The 23,741-nt window shown below is 33.5% G+C and overlaps 1 protein-coding gene across 1 annotated transcript in view; it reads left to right on the forward strand.

Annotated features, from left to right (window-relative positions):
• LOC118190809 (cubilin-like) overlaps nucleotides 1-23,741 on the forward strand; it is a 413,937-nt gene that overhangs the window by 384,163 nt on the left and 6,033 nt on the right. The window contains exons 60-62 of the mRNA XM_085826303.1: nucleotides 8,812-8,990; nucleotides 16,741-16,900; nucleotides 22,068-22,312. Of these exons, the coding sequence (XP_085682429.1) occupies nucleotides 8,812-8,990; nucleotides 16,741-16,900; nucleotides 22,068-22,312 (584 nt within the window). The remainder of the gene's footprint in view (nucleotides 1-8,811; nucleotides 8,991-16,740; nucleotides 16,901-22,067; nucleotides 22,313-23,741) is intronic.

The raw sequence follows: 23,741 nt of genomic DNA on the forward strand, positions 1-23,741 counted from the left end.
CCCTTCCAAATAGTTACTCAGTACAAATTCTATCAAATTTTGTGTCTCTGAAATGTAAAAATATTTCATAAGAAATTACTGTACCAGTGTAGTGTATTGTAGCAAATATGAGGGTACACAATTATTGGTTTTTGTTGTTCCAGAATGCTTACGTTTGTATGAATGATACTTATGGCTGAATTTGTGAAGCACATTAAGTATGTACTTTTCAATGATCCTCACGACTTGATCCTGTATTTGTATGATCCTATATTCCACATTCTGCTCCTAATGTGTATGTGTATTATTTTGTATGGCATATTCTATGTATATATATATATATATATATAATTTATCAAGCAAAGCAGTAAAAACAATTTTGGTCAAGAAAACATCTTGCGCAATATGCTGCAAAATAAGTAAAAAATAAAAATTGTAGAAAGCTCGCCTAAAAGTTACCAAGAGCTGCCGCTCCAAAAGGTTAAAGACGTTTTCAAAAATCAATACACATGAAAAGCAAATCATTAGACATGTAAAACATAAATACAATAAAATTAAATAACAGAAAAAGTTAAAAAGTAAGCGGAAAATGGTAAATTAGCCCAATTCGATATCTAAACAGGCTTTTCAAGGGAAATTTCATTGTTTGAACGTCGAATCAAGCTAACCCCATTACGCGTTTCGCCGAAACAGACAATTGAAACTTTTACGCTAAAAAATTTTTTGACAAAGTGTCTTGGAAATTTTAATAGTCTCAATTCTCTGTTCCAATTTCCCGACGCGTCCGCTTAGAAAGACACATTAAGGTGTTAAAATATGTAAATCAAAATCAAACTTTCTAAATCTAGTCTAAAATTAAAATCAAAACGAAAATAAATAGCGATGAGCTATTAGTCCTAAAAATACAAATACATTCGGGCTGGGCCTGCAAGCTTAAAGTTTAACAATTTAATTTTTAAATTGTAGATTTTATAAAACTGTAAGGAAACCTGTAGTTAATAATCAATATAAAATTAAAAAAAAATTGAGAAAAGAACAACTCGGTCTTGCTAAGACCAAGAAAAAGTTGTAACAAAAGAAACAAAAAACTGACCTTGGCGATGTAAAGCTGTCCCTCTGAAAACATGTAGTAAAATGGCTGCTAACTTTAAGCGTCTTATTTTTGGATGACGTAGGTAGGGGGGAGCGAAGAGTTGTGGGCGTTTAGCCAATGCGAAGTGATTTTCGTTATCTGTAACTCGTCTCCTATTATCGGAGGGGGCCGGAAACCTCGTGAATCGTGTGAAGAGCTCAAAAAGTGGCGCTTGGCTTGTAGAAGGATGGAAAAAAATTTTTCGAAGTGAAAATGGCAAATTCAGCTAAAACTATAAAAACTTGGCCATTAAAGCATGAGAAAAAGGAAAAAACAGTAATATGTTAAAAAAGTCGTAATTCTTCAAGCTAGCGGGCGATCAAGCTACTATGAAAAATGAAAAAAGCCCGATTTGTTAATAAAAGCAGTAAAATTGGCCACTAAAGAAATTTAAATTTAAAAATATGTACATAATAGTATTTAAGATTAAAGTGCCAAAATTTTTTTGGAGGAAAGAGAATGAATAAACAAGAATTATCTGTACATTTTTACAACAGATTCTCTGAATTAGTCATCCTTCTTAAACCGTCCGTAGCTTTAGGTATAAAAAATCATTATCTAACTCAAAAAATCTATAATTAGGTAAGGTTAATGCCAGCTTTGGTCAGGGAATTTTTAATTATTTTATGTGGTATTTGGTTACTTTTTAAAATAGTTACGAAGTATAGTATTTCTTCTTGTAAGTGATCCGCAGTATTGCAAATTCTTTTCATTCTAAGTAGCTGTGAATAAATTGTGTTGATTATTACTCTTTTGGAAATATTTGAATTCCAGTTAGTGAGTTTAAGTGTGGAAAAATTAAATTCTCTTCTTTTATCGTAAACTTTAATAAAACGGTAATCAATAATATGTAAATCAAGGTAGACTATATCATGCTGTTCTGTATTGGTTTTATTAAGTTTTAAGCAAGCAGGGTAGATATTAGCGTTTTCTATTTTGTTGTAGTTATTAAATGCTATGACATCATCAATATATCTATAGATGTGTTGGAAAAAGAGACTTTCTTCCGTTCTGAGTGAACGTACATAGGTTAGTTCTTTAGTGAACAGGAATAATTCACAAACTGAAGTTGAAAAATTCCCGCCCATAGGTATTCCCTGTACTTGTTTATAGATGTAATTGTCAAACTGAATAAAATTATTGAAGAGAACGCTGGTAAGGAATAGCTGCCATTTTTCGTTGCTGAGAATGGTAGAAATTTGTGGAAATAAATCTGGAAGAGCAAGTAAACTTGTAAAAATTTCTTCGAGTGGTAGAGATGTATAAAGGTTTTCAAAGTCGTAGCATTGGATATGTTCTATTTGAAGGGAATTCAGAGTTTTAATAACTTGTTCATTACTAGAGATCATCCAGTTGCAATGCAAACCTTTAAAATCATAGTTATTGATTAGTTCACGAATCATACGAAGTTTTTGCGCAAAGAGATAATCTATTTCTTTGAGATAACTTTTAGTACTATTAGCTATGAACCTGAATTTAATTGGAGACTTACGAAATTTCGGTAAGGCATAGAGATTTGCAAACCTGTTGTTATATTTCTGGGGTTGTATTTTAAGTCTTTTATGTAGTGCTTTAAATTTATTTAGAAGAATCTGAGTACTGGAAGTTATTTTTTGGTAAGTGCAAGTGTTATTTAACTCTTTATGCAGAAGGTTGTAGTAGAAGTGTTGTCAAAGAATACTAAAATTGTTGCTTGCTTTGTCAATCTTCGTGATGATAAAGTTATGTTGCAATTTTTGAATGAGATCCTCCAGGTGTTTTTTATTGTGTAAAGAGTTGAAATTAGGCGCCTTGAAAAGCAAACATTGAAATTCTTTTATAAGTGCAGCTTTCCATTCAAGAAAAGTTGTAGTGGGTAAATTGGATCTTGTACTAGCAATAATAATAAATTTATCTAGATCATTATTGAATTGTTTGAGGCAGACGTGTCTATTAAGACTGAAAGTAGGACGAAACTTGGTGCCTAGTTGCATAAGGTTACGTAATTCAGTATTTTCTACAATATTAAGATCTCCTGTGACTATATGTTGGTGGAAAGGATCGACATATTTTTTGTAGACAGGCATTTGGCAGTAACAAGTGCTATTATCTTTTATAACGTGGTGGTTTATAACTTGTTGACCCAAGGTTTTTTCAAATTTAAAACAGGGTTTAATCTGGACTGGTTGGTTAGGAAGCAAGTGCTGATATTTTTTGAAAATGCTAGGAATTTTGAACTTATCGTAAGAAGGGTGTTTGAACTGAATAGTACAAAAAAGTTTTTTGCGAAAGAAACTACTGTTTTTTAGTTTAAAATTGCAGAAGTCTAAAATAAGATCCTTGACTATTTTGGAGCACTGAGACGGTTGATTTACTGTTTTAATCAGATTCCATAAGGTACTATTCTTAAAGGTATGAAGAAGTTTTATGGCATTTTTAACGAAGTCTTGATGTCCAAGGTAGGAATTAAGATTATGAATAATTAATTTCAGATCTTGTGTCGAAAAAAATTTTTTGTTTTTAGCATCACCTCCTCTAGTTCCTCTGTTAGTAGTAGTGCTAAAAAATCTGAATTGTCCATATATAGAAATCTCGTGCTGCCTATTAGTGGTATTACTGAGATATGCATTCAGTCCGTAAGGATAAAGTGACTTATTTTGAAGTATGTAAATCGACTCCTTAAACAGTCGAAGTTTGGTGTTAGGAACAATATCAAGCACGTTAATTTCTATGTGATCAAAATTATGTTGATAATAATGTTCAAGAATAGCTGTAAGTTGATGATCTTTGGTGCTATTATTGTTATTATTTTTATTTTTAAATCTTTTAATATGAGATCTATGGATGTATGAATAATATAATAATATTTAATTATATAATTAATTGATACTTAGTATTTTTCATTTTAACCTTTTGCATTTTAGCTGTATAAGCACCAGCATTATGATTTAATAATCCTGTTTGATTATATACTGTATCATGCATATGTAGGATATTGTATTTTTTTTCCTTTTTTTTAATTTTATTTATTTTTTTTATTTTATTTATTTATTTATTTTTTAAAGGTTTTTATGCATGAATAATATAATATTATTTAGTCATATAACTGAAATCGATACTTAGTATTTTACATCTTAACTTTTGCATTTTAACCTTTTGCATTTTAACTGTATACGCGCCAGCATTATGCTTTAATAATCCTGTTTGATTATATACTGTATCATGCATATGTAGGAAATTGTATGGTTCATTTATAATGTACGATATCGTAAGTACTGTAATGTATGACCTATAGTCCCACTAGTCTCTAGATAAGGGTGGACGTGGTGCTATTACCAATTAACCATACGGTAAAGGGATGGTGCCCACGTCCTCCGTCACTAAACTAAACTAAACTAAACTATGTTTGTAAGTTGTTTTTGCTTTAAAAATGATTGAATTGTGTTGTTTTTATCTTCCGGTTAAGGTTTTTATGCCTTTAGTAAATCTGTCTGCAATATTTTTAGAGTTATCAACAATTTAAAAGTTGTTTAAGTGCGGCTAAGCCTAATAATTTTTGCGATAGAGGCCATGTATATTTGAAACTTGGCAGACTAACGGATTTGTTGCCAATCTAGAGAAAGTAATCTTCGCAACAACAAAAATAACGCCTTCTTTATTATTACGAATTAAATCACGCTTAATCCATTCTGGAATTTATTCGAGGAAATAAGTGCTTAATATTTATTTCGTAATTTTTAATATACATATTTTATTTTCATGTATTTTTGCCTTGTCGCGAAGTGAGAATTGAATTAATTGAATGAGAAATACTGAATCGGTCTGTGAAAAACTCTTTCTTCTGTTATTGTTGTTGTTGTTTGCTTAATTTCTTTTATACATTCGTTCTAGATTTATTATAGTATTTGAATAAAACATGTGGCAACGATTAGACAATTCTTCAAATGATATAAATTTTGTGCATTCTGAGTTATAATATGAACGAAATATAACGCTGTTAAGTGAACCTAGCGCCAGAGTTTCGCTATGGTAAACAAATACAGTGAATTTTAAAGAGTGCGTTTATTGTAGTTTATGCGCCATCGAAGAGGTAGATTTAATTCAATCCAATAAGTTTAAATGAAATTCAATAAAAAATGCGTATAATTTAATAGTCAGTACAAGGAAGTCATGTGGTGTATACATCAGATTTTTTTACTTTTTTTTTTCTAAATATGGCTTAGCGGTGTATTTAATACCATTAGCATTGCGCCACTGCAAGGGCCGGAAATGGTGGCCATTTCATTATGGAAAATGGTGGCCATTTCATCATGGAAAATGGTGGCCATTTCATTATGGAAAATGGTGGCCATTTCATTATGGAAAATGGTGGCCATTTCATTATGGACCTGTTAGGGTCCACCGTTGCCTCCTGAGAAGGAACGGACAGTTACAGCCATGCCTTCTCAGGGATTCGAACCCGGGCCATCGCTACGACAATCAGGGTCACTAACCACTATACCGGCTGAAAAACTATCAGATGTAAAGTCTTAAAATCCGGCCGATACGGGCGGACTTCTACTAAGAAGTAAACAACCTCGGAAGAGTATATGAAAGTAAAATAAGCATTTATTGCGGTTCTTATTATGGCGGTAATTTACATAAATCTTGAAACAGCAGTTTGCAATTATAATAGCATTCCATACATAAAATAGCAATACAGTGAATGCTTGTCAAATCTAAAGAAAGTAGTATATGTTATATATATATAACACATGTCCCATTTCTAATCTGCGTTCGCGATGGGGGCCAACGACACGTTCATATCCGTGAAAACATTAAATTAAATCTTGCAGTAAATATGCGGCACTAATAGAATGTAGAAAATTACAAAAAGATAAAGTATTTAGAAGTCCAGAAAATTTATTCATGGGTTTGTCTGGAATCGCACTCTAGACGTCTTTCAGTTTGACGTGATATCGATTTGCCGGCTGTACTAACGGGCACAGCTAAAAGCGAGAAAATTTAAGAAGTGCCTTCCACTGACCGACTTCACCAGATTGAACTTTACCGGTTTACGTTATGATGTATTGCTTTCTGTCTTGTGAGACGGCTCGATGACATAGCGATAATCCGAGTTCCTCTTTAGGCCACGATTAGCACGTAAAATTACGTGCTGTGTTCCGGCAGTCATGAAATAGGTACTACTACTAGGAGCGCTGAAGGTAAAGAGGTGCATGAGCTGGACGGTTCAGGATAGTTAAAGTGGTGAAGGGTGTGTGACCAAAGTCACGTGAGCAACGAGATGACATCTGATTGGTGCAGTTCATTGTGCTGAAAATATGATAAAATACAAAATACTGGAGAAAATATAAGGTTAAATGCAAAATAAGTAAACATACAATCAAGTTCTTGATTAGATAATCACTATTTACATATGTACAAAGTCTCAGGAAAGCAGTATAAGCTGGAGAAATTACCGTATATACCCGAGTATAAGTCGATACCGCGTATACGTCGACCCCCCACTTCCGAATTCGATCGAGAAACTTCGAAAAATTTTTCTTAAGTACTACATTTATTCAAAATCATCTGAGAAAAAAAAAGTAAATATACGATAAAAAATACCTTGGTAAATAAACAAAATCAAAATCCTTCAACGTCCGATTCATGGTCAGATTCGCCAAACATTTAATAGAACTCTTCTGTCGTCATTGGCTCGTCATGATACATATTTTCAGTCTCGAACTCTGTATTGTTACAATCACTACTAGAGCCTTCGTCGTCATTTTTACTTTCAAAAACAGTATCATCTTCCGTGCCGTCTAGTTCGTTGCTAATACAACATTTTTTAAATGATTTTATAATCATTTCAGAGGGTATTTCGTTCCAAGCATCTTTAACCCACTGAGCAATTAATGTAATATCGGGGTTTTTAATGTTGCCTCCCTTTGTAAATGTTGGTCAACCGGAACTAATCCACTCTGCCCAATATTTTCTAACATTTACTTTGAAGGGCTTATTAAGGCAGACATCTAGGGGTTGAATGACGGATGTCAATCCTCCTGGAATTACGGCCACAGTCGTTTTTAGGTGTTTTGTCACTTTTGTCACTTCTTCAGAAAAGTGTCCACGAAAAGAATCGTATACTAAAATTCTTTGGTTTAATCGAAACTTACTCTAATTAAAGTATGAAACTCTGTGATTAGTTCGTCACATAATTTAAGTCATGAAATTACTTCAACTAAGTGACTTATTTGATAAGTCGTCCAATTTGAGTGCGGGAAGAAAACAACTGCATTATATAAAGAAATTTTTAAACTTCCGATTCTGTTAATTTTTATGACCCCGCGTATGAGTCGACCCCCCACTTTGAAGTCCTTTTTTTTGTCCAAAATATCTCGACTTATACGCGGGTATATACCGTAGTAATAAGTCGTAAGAAATTCGTAAGTTGTAAGAAATTAGTAGTAAGTTGTAAGACACAGGGGACGTGAGAGGCCACACTCCCAAGTCTGGCTCTGACCAATGCTGCTTCATTTTGAGTTTGAATATGTGCAGTCAGACTTTGGAGAATAATAACCAACTAATTAAGTAGGAAAGTTCTGGTTGAAATTTATAATACTTACACAAACAACACGTAATCCGTTATTTTTCAGTCACAATGCGGGGGTTTAAAATTACCTTTGGGCTCTTTTTGTGCTGTTCATACTATTGTGATTATAGTTGTCGATTCTGATACTTCTCCTTTGAACATGGAATTTTCTGGCCAAGTGCTAATAGAAAAAAATCGGTTGTACAATATTCAATTCTTCATGGATAACATTGTTTCTCATATACCAAGGTGCGTTGGCAATTTGAAGTTTGTAACTGTTTTCTGTTTGTTCGACAAGAGTAAACTCAGAGTGGACAATCTATAGATAGAATGCTGTTCGAGCAATTAAAGGGTAGAGTTTAGCTTTACGTACCCAAAACTTCTGAATAATAGCCTGTATCTTTCCGTACCATGCGTGGGAATTTGTGAAGATCATCCCAAGATAAGTAATTTCCTGAGCAAAAGGCAAAGTATTTCCATAAGTTTTAAAATGCTTGTCTATAGTTTTCTTTCCCGCAAACTCTATTGAAATGGTTTTATCATCCTTTTTATGAATTTCCATTGTTTCAATCAGTTCTCTTGTGCTTATATGTGGTTTTGAAGGTACTGAATGACTGAACTTAGAAATGCGTTTTGTGCAAGAATCGCTGTATCATCAGCGTACATTCCAAAAGCAGTGTTCGCTGTGGCAGGAATGTTTAATACGAGACGTTAAATAAACCGTTCACATAAATGTTAAATAATGCGGGACCAAATGTAGATCCCTGTGGTACACCTGCTAAAATAACTCGGCTAGTAAAATATGTGTTTGAAATGTAAACGATAAAGTGTCAACTTGTTAGAAAGGACATAAATATGCGTGTAATGTGATCTGGTAAGCAAATATTGTGTATTTTGTAAATTAAAGCAATCATCCAAACGCGATCGAAGGCTTTAGCTATGTCGACAAATAGGCCTCCTGTGAATTTCTTGTTTCGCAGACCTTCAGGAATATGCTCACCTGCTACACAGCAGGGGCTAGTAAGCAACCGTTTGAATGTTTGTCTTGATTACCTTCGCTCGTAAAAATTAAGCTTTTATGTTTTAAATAATTACATGTACGAAATAACATATCAATAATTAAGAAATATTGTATTTTCATTTTTAGACTGCAACAGAACTTTTGTAAAAGACAATGGTGTTTTATCCAATCCGGATTATCCCGCGTCATTCATGGACAAGATCTGCGTAATGACCATCAATGCTACTGCAGGGAAAACCGTTTCGCTCTATTTTAAAACTCTTTCTATATCTGCATCCGAAAACTGCTCCAGAAATAATGTGAAGGTAAGAAACAGATTTGCACGTGAATAACACAGAAGCCGTTCGAACATTTTTAATTGAATTTTCTTTGTATTTACAGAAATATTTTGCATAAAGTTTTTGTGTTTTAAATGTTCCATCAATATTATTCTTCATTATCTTTCTACATCGTAATTTCAAAGACTATAAGGCCTTTTTTACTTCCTTGTACGAAGTAAAAAGGAAGTATTGCAATCGCGAAAAGTTTCAGGCATCATATTTCAATGAAAATATCCGTTTTAACCGCTATCCAATGCAATGTAACGATGTTTTTTATTGACATCTGTATGCAAGGACAGAATAAAGTACTCTCTTTCCCCAAAAAATTGTAAAACAACTTTAAAATGAATTTTGAAGAGAATTTTTCGCTGTGTCTGTGTACGTACGTACGTATGTATCTCGCATAACTCAAATACGAAGAGCCTCAGAACGTTGAAATTTTGTATATAGGACTGCTATAACATGTAGATGCACATCGCGTATTTTGCTTGCAATCGGCCGCACCAAACATATAAAAATATATTTATATGTATATCCACTCTGTTACCCGGCTTAGTGAGCTCAGTTTCTTTACTCTTATATGCTTGTAAATTGTGCATTTTGTGCTTTAAAAATGATTTAATTCTGTTGTTCTTATCTTTCGATTAAGGTTTTTAGTACTTTAGGAAATCTGCAAGCAATGCTTGTAGAATTGTCAACAATTTAAAAGCAGTTTAAGTGCGGTTAAACCTTTAAACCTAATACTTAAATAACATGGTGGACATGTTTGTTTTCATTTGAAACAGCAGAATAGTAGATTAGTTGCCAATCTAGAGAAACAACAAAGCAACAACAAAGATAACGCCTTCATTTATTATTGCGAATTAAATCATGCTTAACCCTTTCTGGAATGTTTTCGAGGGAATAAGTGTTTAAGATTTACTTCGTAATTTTTAATGTAGATGTTTTGAGTTTTTATGTATCTTTGCCTTGTCGGAAAGTGAGAACTGAATTAATTGAATGACAAATACTCAATCGTCTGTGAAAAACTGTTACCTTTTTGTTTTGTTTGCTTAATTTCTTTTATACATCATTCTAGCTTTATTATAGTATTTGAATAGAACATGTGGCAACGATTAGATAATTCTATTCTTTAAATGATATAAATTTTGTGCATTCTGAGTTATAATATGAACGAAATATAATACTGTTAAGTGAACCTAGCGCCAGAGTGTCGCTATTGTAAACAAAGTGGATTTTAAAGAATGCATTTATTTTATTGTGGTTTATGCGCTGTCGACGAAGTAGATTTAATTCAATCCAATAAGTTTAAATGAAATGCAAGAAAAAATGCGTATAATTTAATATTCCGTACAAGGAAGTCATGTGGTGTACACATCAGATTTTTTAGTATCGAAAAACGTGTGTTATTCCATTTCTGTTTAACAGCTTTCCAAAGGTCAAGGAGGGTTGTAGGTCGACGTTTGGATATTTCGCATTTTAAAAATCCAAAATCGCAAACTTCCATAAGTGAGACATCAGGAGATTTTCTGTGGATATTAGTGAAGGCTATGGCCTTCATACCCGTTTCTTTTTAAATTTATTTTAGAGGAAATTAACAGTGGATTTTGAGGTGCGGCTGCTTGTTTTGCCTTGATGCAGTTCTACGGGTTGATGGCATTGTGAGTAAACAGAAGTTATTTCATATTTGAAAATTGGGTATGAAATATGTTTCTGATAATATGTCGAGTTGATCATAACAGTCTTCTGAACTGTCTTTAATTTTTATTTATGGTTTTATCAAAAATCAACAGCAATCATAAATCCCATTGAAAAACGTTTTTTAGATACTTTGAACATTGTTCTAAGATTTTTCTTCTGCTTGATGGTAATAAACGCATTTCTTTTTATTGTGGTCATTTAAATATACCATAATTCATCTATTGTCACAACATTTTTCCATTTTCGTCCGATAATTGTTTCTCATAAAGAATTCTGCAACGCGTTCTGCTTTCGGCGATATGTCGTGGAGAAAGACGATGCACATTACGTTTTTCGCTTTTTTAAGATTCAAATAAGCATTAATCACTTTGTTTACAATTGACACTCAGCAGTTTAATGATTGTGCAGCTGTCTTTTGATTTCGAGGATTTTCTTTTAACATGAATGTTCTAACCTTTACATTATTCGAAACATCCTTTTTCTCTTTGGAGATCTACTTTGAAACATTTTTCCCCTTGAAGCCGTTTTTTTTCCCTTTTCTTATTGACAATACTACACTCATATCCATAAATTAAGGATAATGGAAAATCAGGCAAAGGAAGAGTTAGAAGCAAAACAAATTTGACTTATTTGTAAAGCTTATTTATTAAACAAAAGGTAAAGAGCAAAAAAAGATGCTATATGTATGATATTATTAAAAAAATTAGCGATTTTTTCTCCCTGGAGCAAATTACAAAAAAAAACTTATTTATAAAAAACCAATATTACATGGTTGGTATGATTGTTAATACATTGTATGTCTCCCAGACGATGCAATACAGTCCGTACAACGCCTAGGCATGCCGAGTATCAAATTATCGATCTGATCTTGGGGGATATTACACCACTCAAAAGGCAATGCTCTCCGAAGTTCCAGTAGATATGTAGGAGGGGGTTGACGGGCTGCAACTCGTCGGCCAAGCATATCCCACACGTGCTCTACTGGATTCAAGTCCGGTGAGAATGATGGCCAATCCATACGGGCAAAAAAAGATGCTATATGTATGATATTATTAAAAAAATTAGCGATTTTTCTCCCTGGAGCAAATTACAAAAAAAAAACTTATTTACAAAAAACCAATATTACATGGTTGGTATGATTGTTAATACATTGTATGTCTCCCAGACGATGCAATACAGTCCGTACAACGCCTAGGCATGCCGAGTATCAAATTATCGATCTGATCTTGGGGGATATTACACCACTCAAAAGGCAATGCTCTCCGAAGTTCCAGTAGATATGTAGGAGGGGGTTGACGGGCTGCAACTCGTCGGCCAAGCATGTCCCACACGTGCTCTACTGGATTCAAGTCCGGTGAGAATGATGGCCAATCCATACGGGTGATATCCTCCGATTGAAGGCATTCGCTTACGATGTTTTCACGGTGAGGACGGGCGTTGTCATCCATAAACACAAATTGTGCGCCCATGGCGCCCCGAAACAAACGTACATGTTGTTCCAGAATGACATCCTGATAGATTTGGCTTGTCATGGTTCCAATTTGAACATGCAGGTCAGTTCTGGAACCCAGAATAATTCCACCCCAAACGAGCACTCCTGCACCACCGTAACGGTGTCGTTCAATGATGTTTTCTTGGTGGTAACGGGTACCTGGAGCTCTCCATAAGAAAGTCCGGCGAGAATCAGACTGCAAGCTAAACCTAGACTCGTCGGAAAACATCACACAAGCCCACTGTTGCGGTGTCCATAATGCATACTCTCTACTCCAGGCTAACCGCAGGCGACAGTGAGTTGCAGTAAGTGGAACGCATCTGACAGGTCTACGAGCATATAGACCAATCTGCGCTAAGCGTCTGTACACGGTCTGCCTTGAAATTGTCGTATCAGCGGCTGAAGAGAGCTGACGAGACAGGTCTGAGGCTGTGCTCCGCCTGTTTCTTTTTGACAGTAACTGCCAATAACGGTCCTCATTCCGCGTTGTAACTCTGGGGCGACCTGTGCTGTAACGTCTACTCACATTACCATCATCTTGGAATCGTTGCCAAAGCCTGGAGATGACACTCTGGGCAATTCCAAGTTCGTCTGATACCTTCTGTTGGTTACGCCCACATTCTAGACGGCCGATAATTCTACCACGTAAAAAATCATCCAAATGCGTCCTTTGTGTTATAACCATTCGGTTATTGTATTGAAATGCTTATAAAGCCCCTGCGAACAATTTTACTTCTTTGCTTGTATTCCTTATGTATCACTCTCTTACACTCTCGTCATTGTGACGTACCATCGGTGTCATCTGGTGACTTCCTGAAATTTGCATATGATTCTTGAAGATGTGTGTAGTGATTTTACAGGTGATATATTTATCTTAGAGTTCGATTTCCGCGTGGCTCCGAATTATCCTTAATTTATGGACATGAGTGTATTTTTCATTCTTTTCGATACTGAACATCATGCATTTTTAATAACCAGATGAAAATAATTTTCTTCCGAAAGAATCCAAACGTTGCCTTTTGTCCATTGCTTCTTTAAAAGCACCATTTTGCATGAAAATAAAATTGTCAACTACCAGATGATAATTTAACTTTCAAAAGTACGTTTGCAGTTAAAATGAAATTTTCCAAGAAGGCAATTTTTTACTACCTTGTACGAAGTAAAAAAGCATTGTAATCACGAAAAATTCCGTGTAACATATTTCAACGAAAATATCCATTTTGAGAGCTATCGAATGCAATTTAACGATGTTTTTGTGTGACATCTGTACGTAAGGCAGAATAAAGGATTCTTTTTCCCCAAACGAATTATAAAACTGATTTAAAACAGATTCAGAAGAGAACTTTTCGTGACGTCTGTGCGTACGTACGTACGTATCTCGCATAACTCAAAAAGCCTCGGAACGTTGAAATTTTCTGTAACTGCTATAACATGTAGATGTACACCTCGTATTTTGGTTGCAATCGACAGCCCCAAAAGTATATAAATTTTCTTCGGAATAATGTGCAGAGTGGCAACTCGGCTCAGTGAGCTCAATTTCTTTATTCTTATATGTTTGTAAATTGTGCATTTTTTGCTTTAAAAATGATTTAATTATGTTGTTTGACTTCTGAATTAGTATGTTGCTCTTATCTTCCTGTTAAGGGTTTTATGCCTTAGGAAATCTGCATGCAATAATTGTAGAATTATCGACAATTTAAAAGTTGTTTAAGTGCCGTTAAACTTAATTTTTCTCACCAAAGAAGCCATATTTGTTTACATTTGAACCTTAGCAGAACAGTGAATTAAGTCTTTCTACACCTTCAGTGCTTTTTACCGAGTGGGACCAAAAGGAAACTTTTAGTTTTGTGCACCGAAAAATCTGTCTTTTTTCCCTTTGGCCGAATTGCTTGTTTTTGCGTAGAAACTATAATTTTAATTGTAAATTTTTTTTTTAAATTGTATTTGGTGTTTTATGCGTTTCTATGTTTCAATTTTTAATGAGGATATTTTGAGTTTTTATGTACTTTTTTCTTGCCGTGAAGTGAGAACTGAATTAATTGAATGAGAAATGTATCTCTAATGAAATTCGAGGAAATAATTTTAAATGAAATGCAGGAAAAAATGCGTATAATTTAATATTTCGTACAAGGAAGTTATGCGATGTACACATCAGATTTTTTATATCAAAGCAAAGTCGTCCAAATGCGTGCGAACATCTTCTTTTATGCCTATGACTTGAAATCTTCGAGTTATGCGAGATACGTACGTACATACAGGGTGATCAGCAAACAAGCCCTGATTTCAAAATTAAATTTCTCTACAACAAAGATCGATAGAATTATGCGGTAAACTGTACGTTTATTAGCAAAACTGTAAAAATGGTGTACAATAGTTTAGAAAAATTAGTTACGAAAATCGTTAACAGATGGCACTCTAATCGCAATAACCTATCAAAAGCCTTTAAAATGTGCTTCGACGTCGAAAGTGATCAGTACGACTGTTGGCTAGTGAAAAGAGGCTAGCGTAGAAAGTGAAATAATGTATTCCATTGAACAACGTGTTTTCTTTATTTTTTCACCAATTAGAACACAGTCCTATGGCAACACGTCGCAGTTTTCAAAACCAATCCAATGTTCCAGTTGGACCCGATGCGAAAACCATTCGCATGCTCTTCGAAAAATTCGAATGGACTGGCAACGTGGCTGATTCTCGAAAGGGACATGTTAAGCCTAAGCAAACTGTAGTCACTCCTGAAAATGCAGCCAAAGTTTCTGGAATTATTGAGCAAAATTCTAGGAAAAGCATCCGACGGATTGCATCAGAGACAGGTTTTAAGTACACGAGCACACAAAAAATATTAAAAAATAGCCTATGGCTGTTTCCATACAAAATCCAAAGTCATACCCATGAAAGCTGTGGAACAAAGGGTTGACTTTGCGAATCAGATTCTAACAACGACCGACAATGACAGATTTGATGTGAGCTGCATCTGGTTCACAGATGAGGCACATTTTCATTTGAATGGAATCGTTAATAAACAAAACTGGAGATTTTGGGGTTTCGAAAATCCTCATTTGTGTGAAGAGAAAGCATTGCATTCGCCTAAAGTTACTGCATGGGCTGCGGAATGCTCCAGGGGTATTATCGGGCCCTTTTTCGTACGAGAAACGATAACTACTGAACGTTACGTTACAATTTTGAAACAATTTGTCAGCACTCAACTAGCGTTGGAGGATTGACTGGTTCATGCAGGATGGGGCTCGACCACATCGAATAGATAAAGTTTTTCGCTTTCTTCATGAATACTACATTGGGAATAGAGTAACTGCGTTAGATTATCAGCAATTTACTGTCACAGAAATAGCTTGGCCTCCACATTCTCCCGATGTGAGTGCTTGTGACTTCTTTCTGTGGGGCGCATTGAAAGACACTGTCTATCGAAACAAAAAGTTTTTCACTTTCTTCATGAATACTTTGGGAATAGAGTAATTGCGTTAGATTATCCTCAATTTACTGACACAGGAATAGCTTCGCCTCCATATTGTCCCGATCTGAGTCCTTGTGACTTCTTTCTGTGGGGCGCATTGAGAGACGCTGTCTATCGAAACAATCCCGCTACTCTAGATGAGCTTGAATTGTTATTGGCGTTGCATGCGATTCCATTTTCGTTGAGATATTGCAAGACGTGATGTCAAATTTCCTTGTTTGTTTATGCCACCTCATTCTTTCGAATGGTGAACATTTTGAAAAAAATTGTATTTTGATTGCAAAGGCTGCTTCCCTTTATTTTATTTATTTATTTTTTAAGACTCTTTTCAGCGAAAGAGTTTTCAGCGCAGAGCGCCATCTGTTAACGATTTTCATAACTAAATTTTCTAAACTTCTATACACCATTTTTTACAGTTTTGCTAATAAGCGTACAATTTACCGCACAATTCTATCGATCTTTGTGGCAGAGATATTTAATTTTGAAATCAGGGCTTATTCGTTGATCGCCCTGTATGTATGTACGTAATAAATTTCCAAAAAGATTCCAATAATCTTTAATAGGCTGAAACAATTGCCAGCTGAGGTCATACAGAATATGAGACGAACAAACAGAATTAGGCGAGGTAAAAAGGAGGACGAAGAACAAAGAATTACAGAAGAGTTAACATTGCATAAAACAGTGGAGACAATGGAAAATAATTTAATCACCCGGATAAAATCTTAAAAGTGAATTGTAATCTCAAAATCCTCTAAGCAAATTCCTAAATGTAAATGTCGTGTCAGTTCTTCAAAATATGGAACTATTGCTTGAATATGATTTTATTTTCCACTAACCATTACTATTATATTTTTATTTAATCGAAATATTTTAATTGAGGAAAAAAATAGAAAACAATCCATTTTTAAAAATGCATCAGTACCACATATTTTCTCGTTCCATTCAAGGTAAATTTAACACTGCCTTTTCAAGCGAAGATGCAAAATAGAATTTCAAATGGATAAAGCTATTTATTTCATAATTTATCCATTTAACTACAAGAAAATATTCCTGTACTCTTTTTTCACTTTCAGGTTTACGATGGTCCAGATACCTCAGCCCTTCTTTTGGATACATTTTGCGGTTATGAGGTGCCTACTCCCGTATTTTCAACCGGAAGCTTCCTTCATGTAGTATTTACAGTACCGGATGAAAATGGACGTTTTTACGCTACCTACACTACAACGGATCAGGGTGAGTGTTGCCACTCTGTATTAAATATTCACGCTGCGATGAATAAAAATTCATTTTCTTCATCAAATTACAAATTGTACTATGAAATCCACAGTTAAAGCCCACGGCTTTTTCGAGAAAAAATTAAATTCGTAAATTCGTTCTTGAAAGCCGTTCGTTATCCAAAATGAAACTGAAACCGTCTTTCGCACCTGAAATAACGTAAAACTAATTAATTCCTTCTCAAACCACAGATTATTGGCCCCAAAGAGACGTTAGTCTCAAATGGGATATTAGTTTTGAAAGGTATTTTGCGTTGAATCACTATAAAAGCAGTATCTCTTTTCAAATTGTTGCCACCAAATGTTATCGCTCTGTATTATACTTCAAGAAATTAAATAATGTAGAATCTGATGGAATCTATGCATGTTTCTCCTATTGTGGAAAACAACGGTATCTATCGTCATCAAATTTTGAATAACAAGAACAAGGGCACAGGCAAACCCGAAATCCGTATTTCGTTTTTGTTTTATTACAATTGCATATTTTATAAAACTTTAACGAACTTTTGATTAACAAACTCAACAATTTCAAAGCAAGCAGTGGCAACACTGCACACACTGCTAAAATGTACACTGCGCAAAAAAAAGGGGGGACAGTTTACATCTCCCGTTCTACTACGCCGATTGACGAAATTCAAATTGCATTTTTCATGTCTCGAAAGCACGACCTAGGCTATATATTACATTTATATATAGCATTGTTTTAATATAGGAATTTTAACACAAAATCAGACTTTTTCCATATTGAAATGCCAATTTTTTTCCATATTTCGATTCTACGACTATACCAAACTGCCCACTTTTGTAAAAATCGCAAGAATACTTTTTTAAAAATTAGCTCTCGAAATTTTAGCTGTTAATGTTAATTGAATTTGACATATATTTGTTAATATCTCTTTTTTATTAAACTAGAATCCTTCTTCCAGAATTCGAAATTTAGACTCAATCCAAATGTAATTCGTCCATTTTGTATTACTTATTTTAAAAATTTATATTTTTATTTTATTTAAAATTTATTTAAAATTTATATTTTTATAAATTTTTCGAAAACTTTTTGTATTACAACTTATAAAATTTTTAGCATTATTTTAAAATAGATATATTTCTAAGCATATCTGCAAAAAATTAGAATTTTTTATTCAAACTTTCCTTTACGTGAATTTACATTTCGGCGTATTTAATATAAGTGATAATAACGAAAATGTGGTTTGCGTACTTCGTTAAAATTATATTTGAAAGAATGAATTATGGACCTTTTTTTCTCTCGTGCATCAATGGAAAAAAATCTGATGTGTACACCACATGAAATTATACGCAAATTATAAATTTAAATTTAATATTTATATTAAATTATACGCATTTTTTCTTGCATTTTATTTAAACTTATTAGATTGAATTAAACCTACTTCGCCGACAACGCATAAACCACAACAGAATAAATGCATTCTTTAAAATTCACTTTGTTTACCATAGCGACACTCTGGCGCTAGGTTTACTTAACAGTATTATATTTCGTTCATATTATAACTCAGAATGCACAAAATTTATATCATTTAAAGAATTATCGAATCGTTGCCCCGTGTTCTATTCAAATACTATAATAAATCTAGAACGATGTATAAAAGAAATTAAGCAAACAAAACAAAAAAGAAACAGTTTTTCACAGACAATTTAGTATTTCTCATTCAATTAGGCAAAAATACATAAAAACTCAAAATATCTACATTAAAAATTACGAAGTAAATCTTAAACACTTATTCCCTCGAAAACATTCCAGAAAGGGTTAAGCATGATTTAATTCGTGATAATAAATGAAGGCGTTATCTTTGTTGTTGCGAAGCTTAGTCTCTCTAGATTGGCAACCAATCTACTATTCTGCTGTTTCAAATGTAAACAAATATGTCCGCCATATAATTTAAAAATTCGGCTTCACCGCATTTAAACAGCTTTTAAATTGTTGATTGTACAAATATTGCTTGCAGATTTACTAGGCATAAAAACCTTAACCGGAAGGTAAGAACAACATAATTAAATCATTTTTAAAGCACAAAATGCACAATTTACAAACATATAAGAGTAAAGAAACTGAGGTCACTGAGCCGGGTAACAGAGTGGATATATATATAAATATATTTATATACGTTTGGTGCGGCCGATTGCAACCAAAATACTAGGTGCACATCTACATGTTATAGCAGTGAAACGGTGCCTGGCACACACACCTGGTGACAGTATTGTCAAAAACACTGGCCCCTGTGGATGCGCCGCAGTGATAATGCACAACACATGTGCGAATGAAGGGGCTCTTTGACGACTGCATTCTGGCTGTCACTGCCGTGTGACTGTATGTGAACTAATAAAACGTGTGTTTTATTAGTTCACATTATCCTTACTAATGGAACCACGCTTCATCATTGTACACTACGAAAAAAAAAATAGGACAGTTCTATCTATATCTTCCATTCTACTGGGCCGAATGACAAAATTTAAATTGCGTTTTACATGTCTCGAAAGCGCGACTTAGGATATATATTATTAGATTTATATATAGCACTATTCTAACATAGGTATTTTGACACAAAATCTGACTTTTTCTGAAATAACATACCAATTTTTTTTCATGTTTCGATTCTACGGCTCAAATTATGCCTAGCTATTAAATTTTGTAACATGTGGTGCGAAATTTACGGAGAAATTCAAACATTTATCTTCGCTTAGTTTTTCTCACTTTGCGCCAAGAATAATTCACTTGGCGAATTTCTTAATATACAGCAACCTATTTTCCTTACCCTTCCATTATACCGGAGCGAAAAAAAGTGACATCGTTCCTACTTTCAAATAATTTTAACGAAGTGCCTAAACCACATTTGATGCTTTATCGCTTTCAAAAATATGCCAACTTTCAAAACACGCCAATATATAAATTCACGTATATCTTCGGAAATCTTGAATAAAAAACTATATTTTTTGCAGGTATGCTTAGAAATACGTCTACTTTAAGATGATGGTGAAAATTTTAAAAATTATAATTCAAATTTGTTTTGAAAAATTTATAAAAATTATTTTAAAATACAAATTTTAAAAATTAATCATAAAAAAATGGGCAACTTTTATTTGGAATGAACCACCCAAATATGGGCATCTGGAAACCCAAATTTGGAATTTGGAATTGATTTTATTATGTATTTCATATACTGTAGAGCAATTATGAGTTTTTGATTAAGAAATTCAATGCTTTCAAAGCGAGCAATGACAACAGTGTACGAAAAAAATTATCTCCAGCGCGAGACTGTGCATCGGAAATTCTAAAGATATACTCTTCTCAAATTATTAGCCCAAAAGGCGTTAGCCCAGAAGGTCTATTAATTTCGTTTTGGCAACTAGCTTTGGTTCACTATAAATGTCGGTTTACTTTTCAAATTGTTGCCACCAAGTATTAGAGTAACGCATTATAGTTAAAGAAATTAGATAATGAAGAATCTGTATAAATGTATGTATGTTTCTCGCTGTCGAAAAAACAACGGTTTCTACAGACATCAAATTTTCAATAAGTTGTCCTCCACTAGAACATGGGAAACTGGAAGCCCGAACTTGGAATTTGGAATTTGTTTTATTATCAATTTCATATTTTGTAAAACTTTAACGAATTTTTGATTAAGAAACTCAACGATTTCAAAGCAAGCAATGGCAACACTGTACAGAAAAAAAAAAAAAAAAAAAAAAGTCCTTATCTCTAGCTGGCGAGACTGGATCGGAAATTCTAAAGATACGCTTATTAAATTCCTACTGTTATTTCACACTCTTCCTATATCTTGCTCAAATTTTCAGTTGTTAACAAAATACTTTTTAGCCATCCACTCAAGTTCAAATACATATTTCAAACATGTAGTGGATGGATGGCACTTGATGTTAATATAGTTTTTTCACATATTAAAGTAAATAAAATAATTTATAACAAGTAATTTAGATTACTCAGATTTAAATATTTTATTTAAGTCGGCATGCTGTTTTTTTTTTTTTTTTTTTTTTTTTTTTTTAATTCTTACTATACCTAAGTAGGAATTGAATTCACATTTTTTATATTACTTGTTTTAAAATTATTAGTCCAAAGGGGCTTTGTTCCCGAAGGACTATTGTTTTCGGTTTGCGATTTTGCGTTGAATCACTATAAATGTCCGTTTCACTTTTCAAACTGTTGCCACCGAATGTTAGAGTCCTGCATTATATTTGAAGAAATTAAATAATGAAATATTTGCATCAAAAGATGTATATTTCTCTCATTGTGATAAAACAAGATACATAGAGCCATCGAATTTTGAATGACGTGATCTTCCTACGAATATGGGCATGTGGAAGACCAAATTTGAATTTTGGAATTTGTTTTATTATCTATTTCTATTTTGTAATACTTCAACGAATTTTTGATTAACCTCTTCGTCGTCCGTAACGCGTCTCAAGCGGCCATAACGCTCCTGAAGCGTTCTCAAGCGCTTTCAAGTGGACCGCCTGGATCAGATGTTATCAAATTACCCTGCTGTTAGAAATAAGCAGAGATATTACAATTTTACCATTATGCTTTATTTCCTTATAATTTTACTTAATATTCATTGACATTCATCCACTACGAAAGTCATGTATGGAAAGTTATGATGTACAGAGAAAACAACATTACACGCTACGAAAAACAGACGACCGCTGGGGGGGGATTTTCGCGGACAGGAGAGGACGGCGAAAGGGTTAACAAACTCAAGGATTTCAAAGTGAGCAATGGAAATGTCGCGCAGAAAAAACATTTTTATCTCCAGCGCACCAGACGGAAATTCTAAAGATATGCTCATTTAAAAATTATTTTGAGATATTGCTGTTGAATTGAATTTTATGGTTCAAGTACGAAGAACATGATATTTACTAAATAAAGGTAACACACCAAATCTTAAAAAATAAGACCCTTTGGGCAAAATCTAAAATCTAAATGCCTTCAGATTTTATTTTTTATTTTTTATTTTTATTTTTATTTTTTTTTTTTTTTTTTTTTTTTTTTTTTTTTTTTTTTTTTTGGTGCAAGATGTACGTAATTGAAAAATCGTTTGGCGTTTTTATGTATAATTATTCTAATTTGGTTTCAGGAAGAGGATGTGGAGGACGATTTCAAGCTCAAGAAGGAGCTCTCTCGAGTCCACTCTATCCCGAGCCGTACAACAGGACTGCAGAGTGTATTTGGTACATTTCCGTCCCTAAATATTACAACGCCAGGGTTACTTTCACAGCTTTTGCTCTCAATTCCACGGACGAGTGCGATACAAATTACGTCGAACTCTACGATGGTCACACTGTTGACAATGGGAAAAGGATTGCTAGATATTGTGGATCTGTAAGTAAACAGAAAAAGTTTCAGCTCTATCTATCACTGTCGCAAGCTGTAGGATCGTATAAAATGATAATTTTTTCTGTTTTAAAATGGTCACTTTGCACTGAGCGAAATGCAATTCAAGATTCTTAATTACTTAATTATCAAAATAAACTTGTGGAGTTTCCAGTACAATGCGTTTTGAATATCAAGTGAAGAAGGTTTTGCGAATTAGACTGCAATTGAAATGTATCGGATATTTAACACTGAGGAAAGTCCCAGAAGCTTTTTTGATTTTTCTTGTACACTGCGAGGTAAAAAAAAAAAAAAAAAAAAAAAAAATGGGACAGTTTTATATCTCCCGTCCTACTGGACCGACTGACGAAATTCAACTTGCGTTTTTCATGTCTCGAAAGCGCGACTTAGTATACGTATTAGATTTATATATAGCTTTCTTCTAATATAGGTATTTTGACACAAAAATCGGACTTTTTCTGAAATAACATACCAATTTGTTCCATATTTCAATGCAACCACTCAAATTCCGCCAAGCTGCCAAGTTTTGTAAAAATCGCACGAGTAGTTTTTAAAACATTAGCTCTCCAAAATTTTAGCTCCTCCATGTTAATTGAGATTGGTATACATTTATTAATATCTCTTTTTTTTATAAAACTTATTTGATTCTTCTTTTAACTTTTCAAAATTTAGGTTCATTCCAAATAACATTCACCCATTTTTTATAATTCATTTTAAAAATTTGTATTTTTAATTAATTTTTATAAATTTTTGAAAAAAGGAATTTAATTCTAACCTGTAAAATTTTTACCATCATCTTAAACTATTTCTAAGTATACCTGCAAATATTTAGAGCTTATTACTCGAAATTTTCGAAGATATATGTGAATTTATATATTGGCGCGTTTTGAAATTTGGCATATTTGTTGAAAGCGATAATAATATCTAATGTGGTTTACACACTTTGTTAAAATTATTTGAAAGTAGGAACGACATGACTTTTTTACCTGTCCTGCAACATGGAAGGGAAAGGAAAATGGATTGTCATATATTAAGAAGTTCCATAAATAAATTATTCTTGGCGCAAATTGAAAAAAAAATGCGCCAAGCTAAATTTTTTAATTTCTTCGTAAATGTCGCACCAAATTTTACAAAATTTAATATCCAGGCATAATTTGAATCGCACAATTGAAATATGGAAAAAAATTGGTGTGTTATCTCAGACAAAGTCCAATTTCAATTTTGTGTCAAAATACATATGTTAGAACAATGCTATATATAAATCTAATATATATCCTAAGTCGCGCTTTAGAGACATAAGAAACGCAGTTTGAATTTTCGTCAATCGACCCAGCAGAACGAAAGATATAGAACTGTCCCATTTTCGCAGTATACATCCATATTATACAACAGATTAACTACATCTAGACATTATATT

Source organism: Stegodyphus dumicola, chromosome 11, assembly GCF_044657685.1.
Source record: "Stegodyphus dumicola isolate Sdum_Otavi_A_Nest chromosome 11, ASM4465768v1".
Lineage (NCBI taxonomy): Eukaryota > Metazoa > Arthropoda > Arachnida > Araneae > Eresidae > Stegodyphus > Stegodyphus dumicola.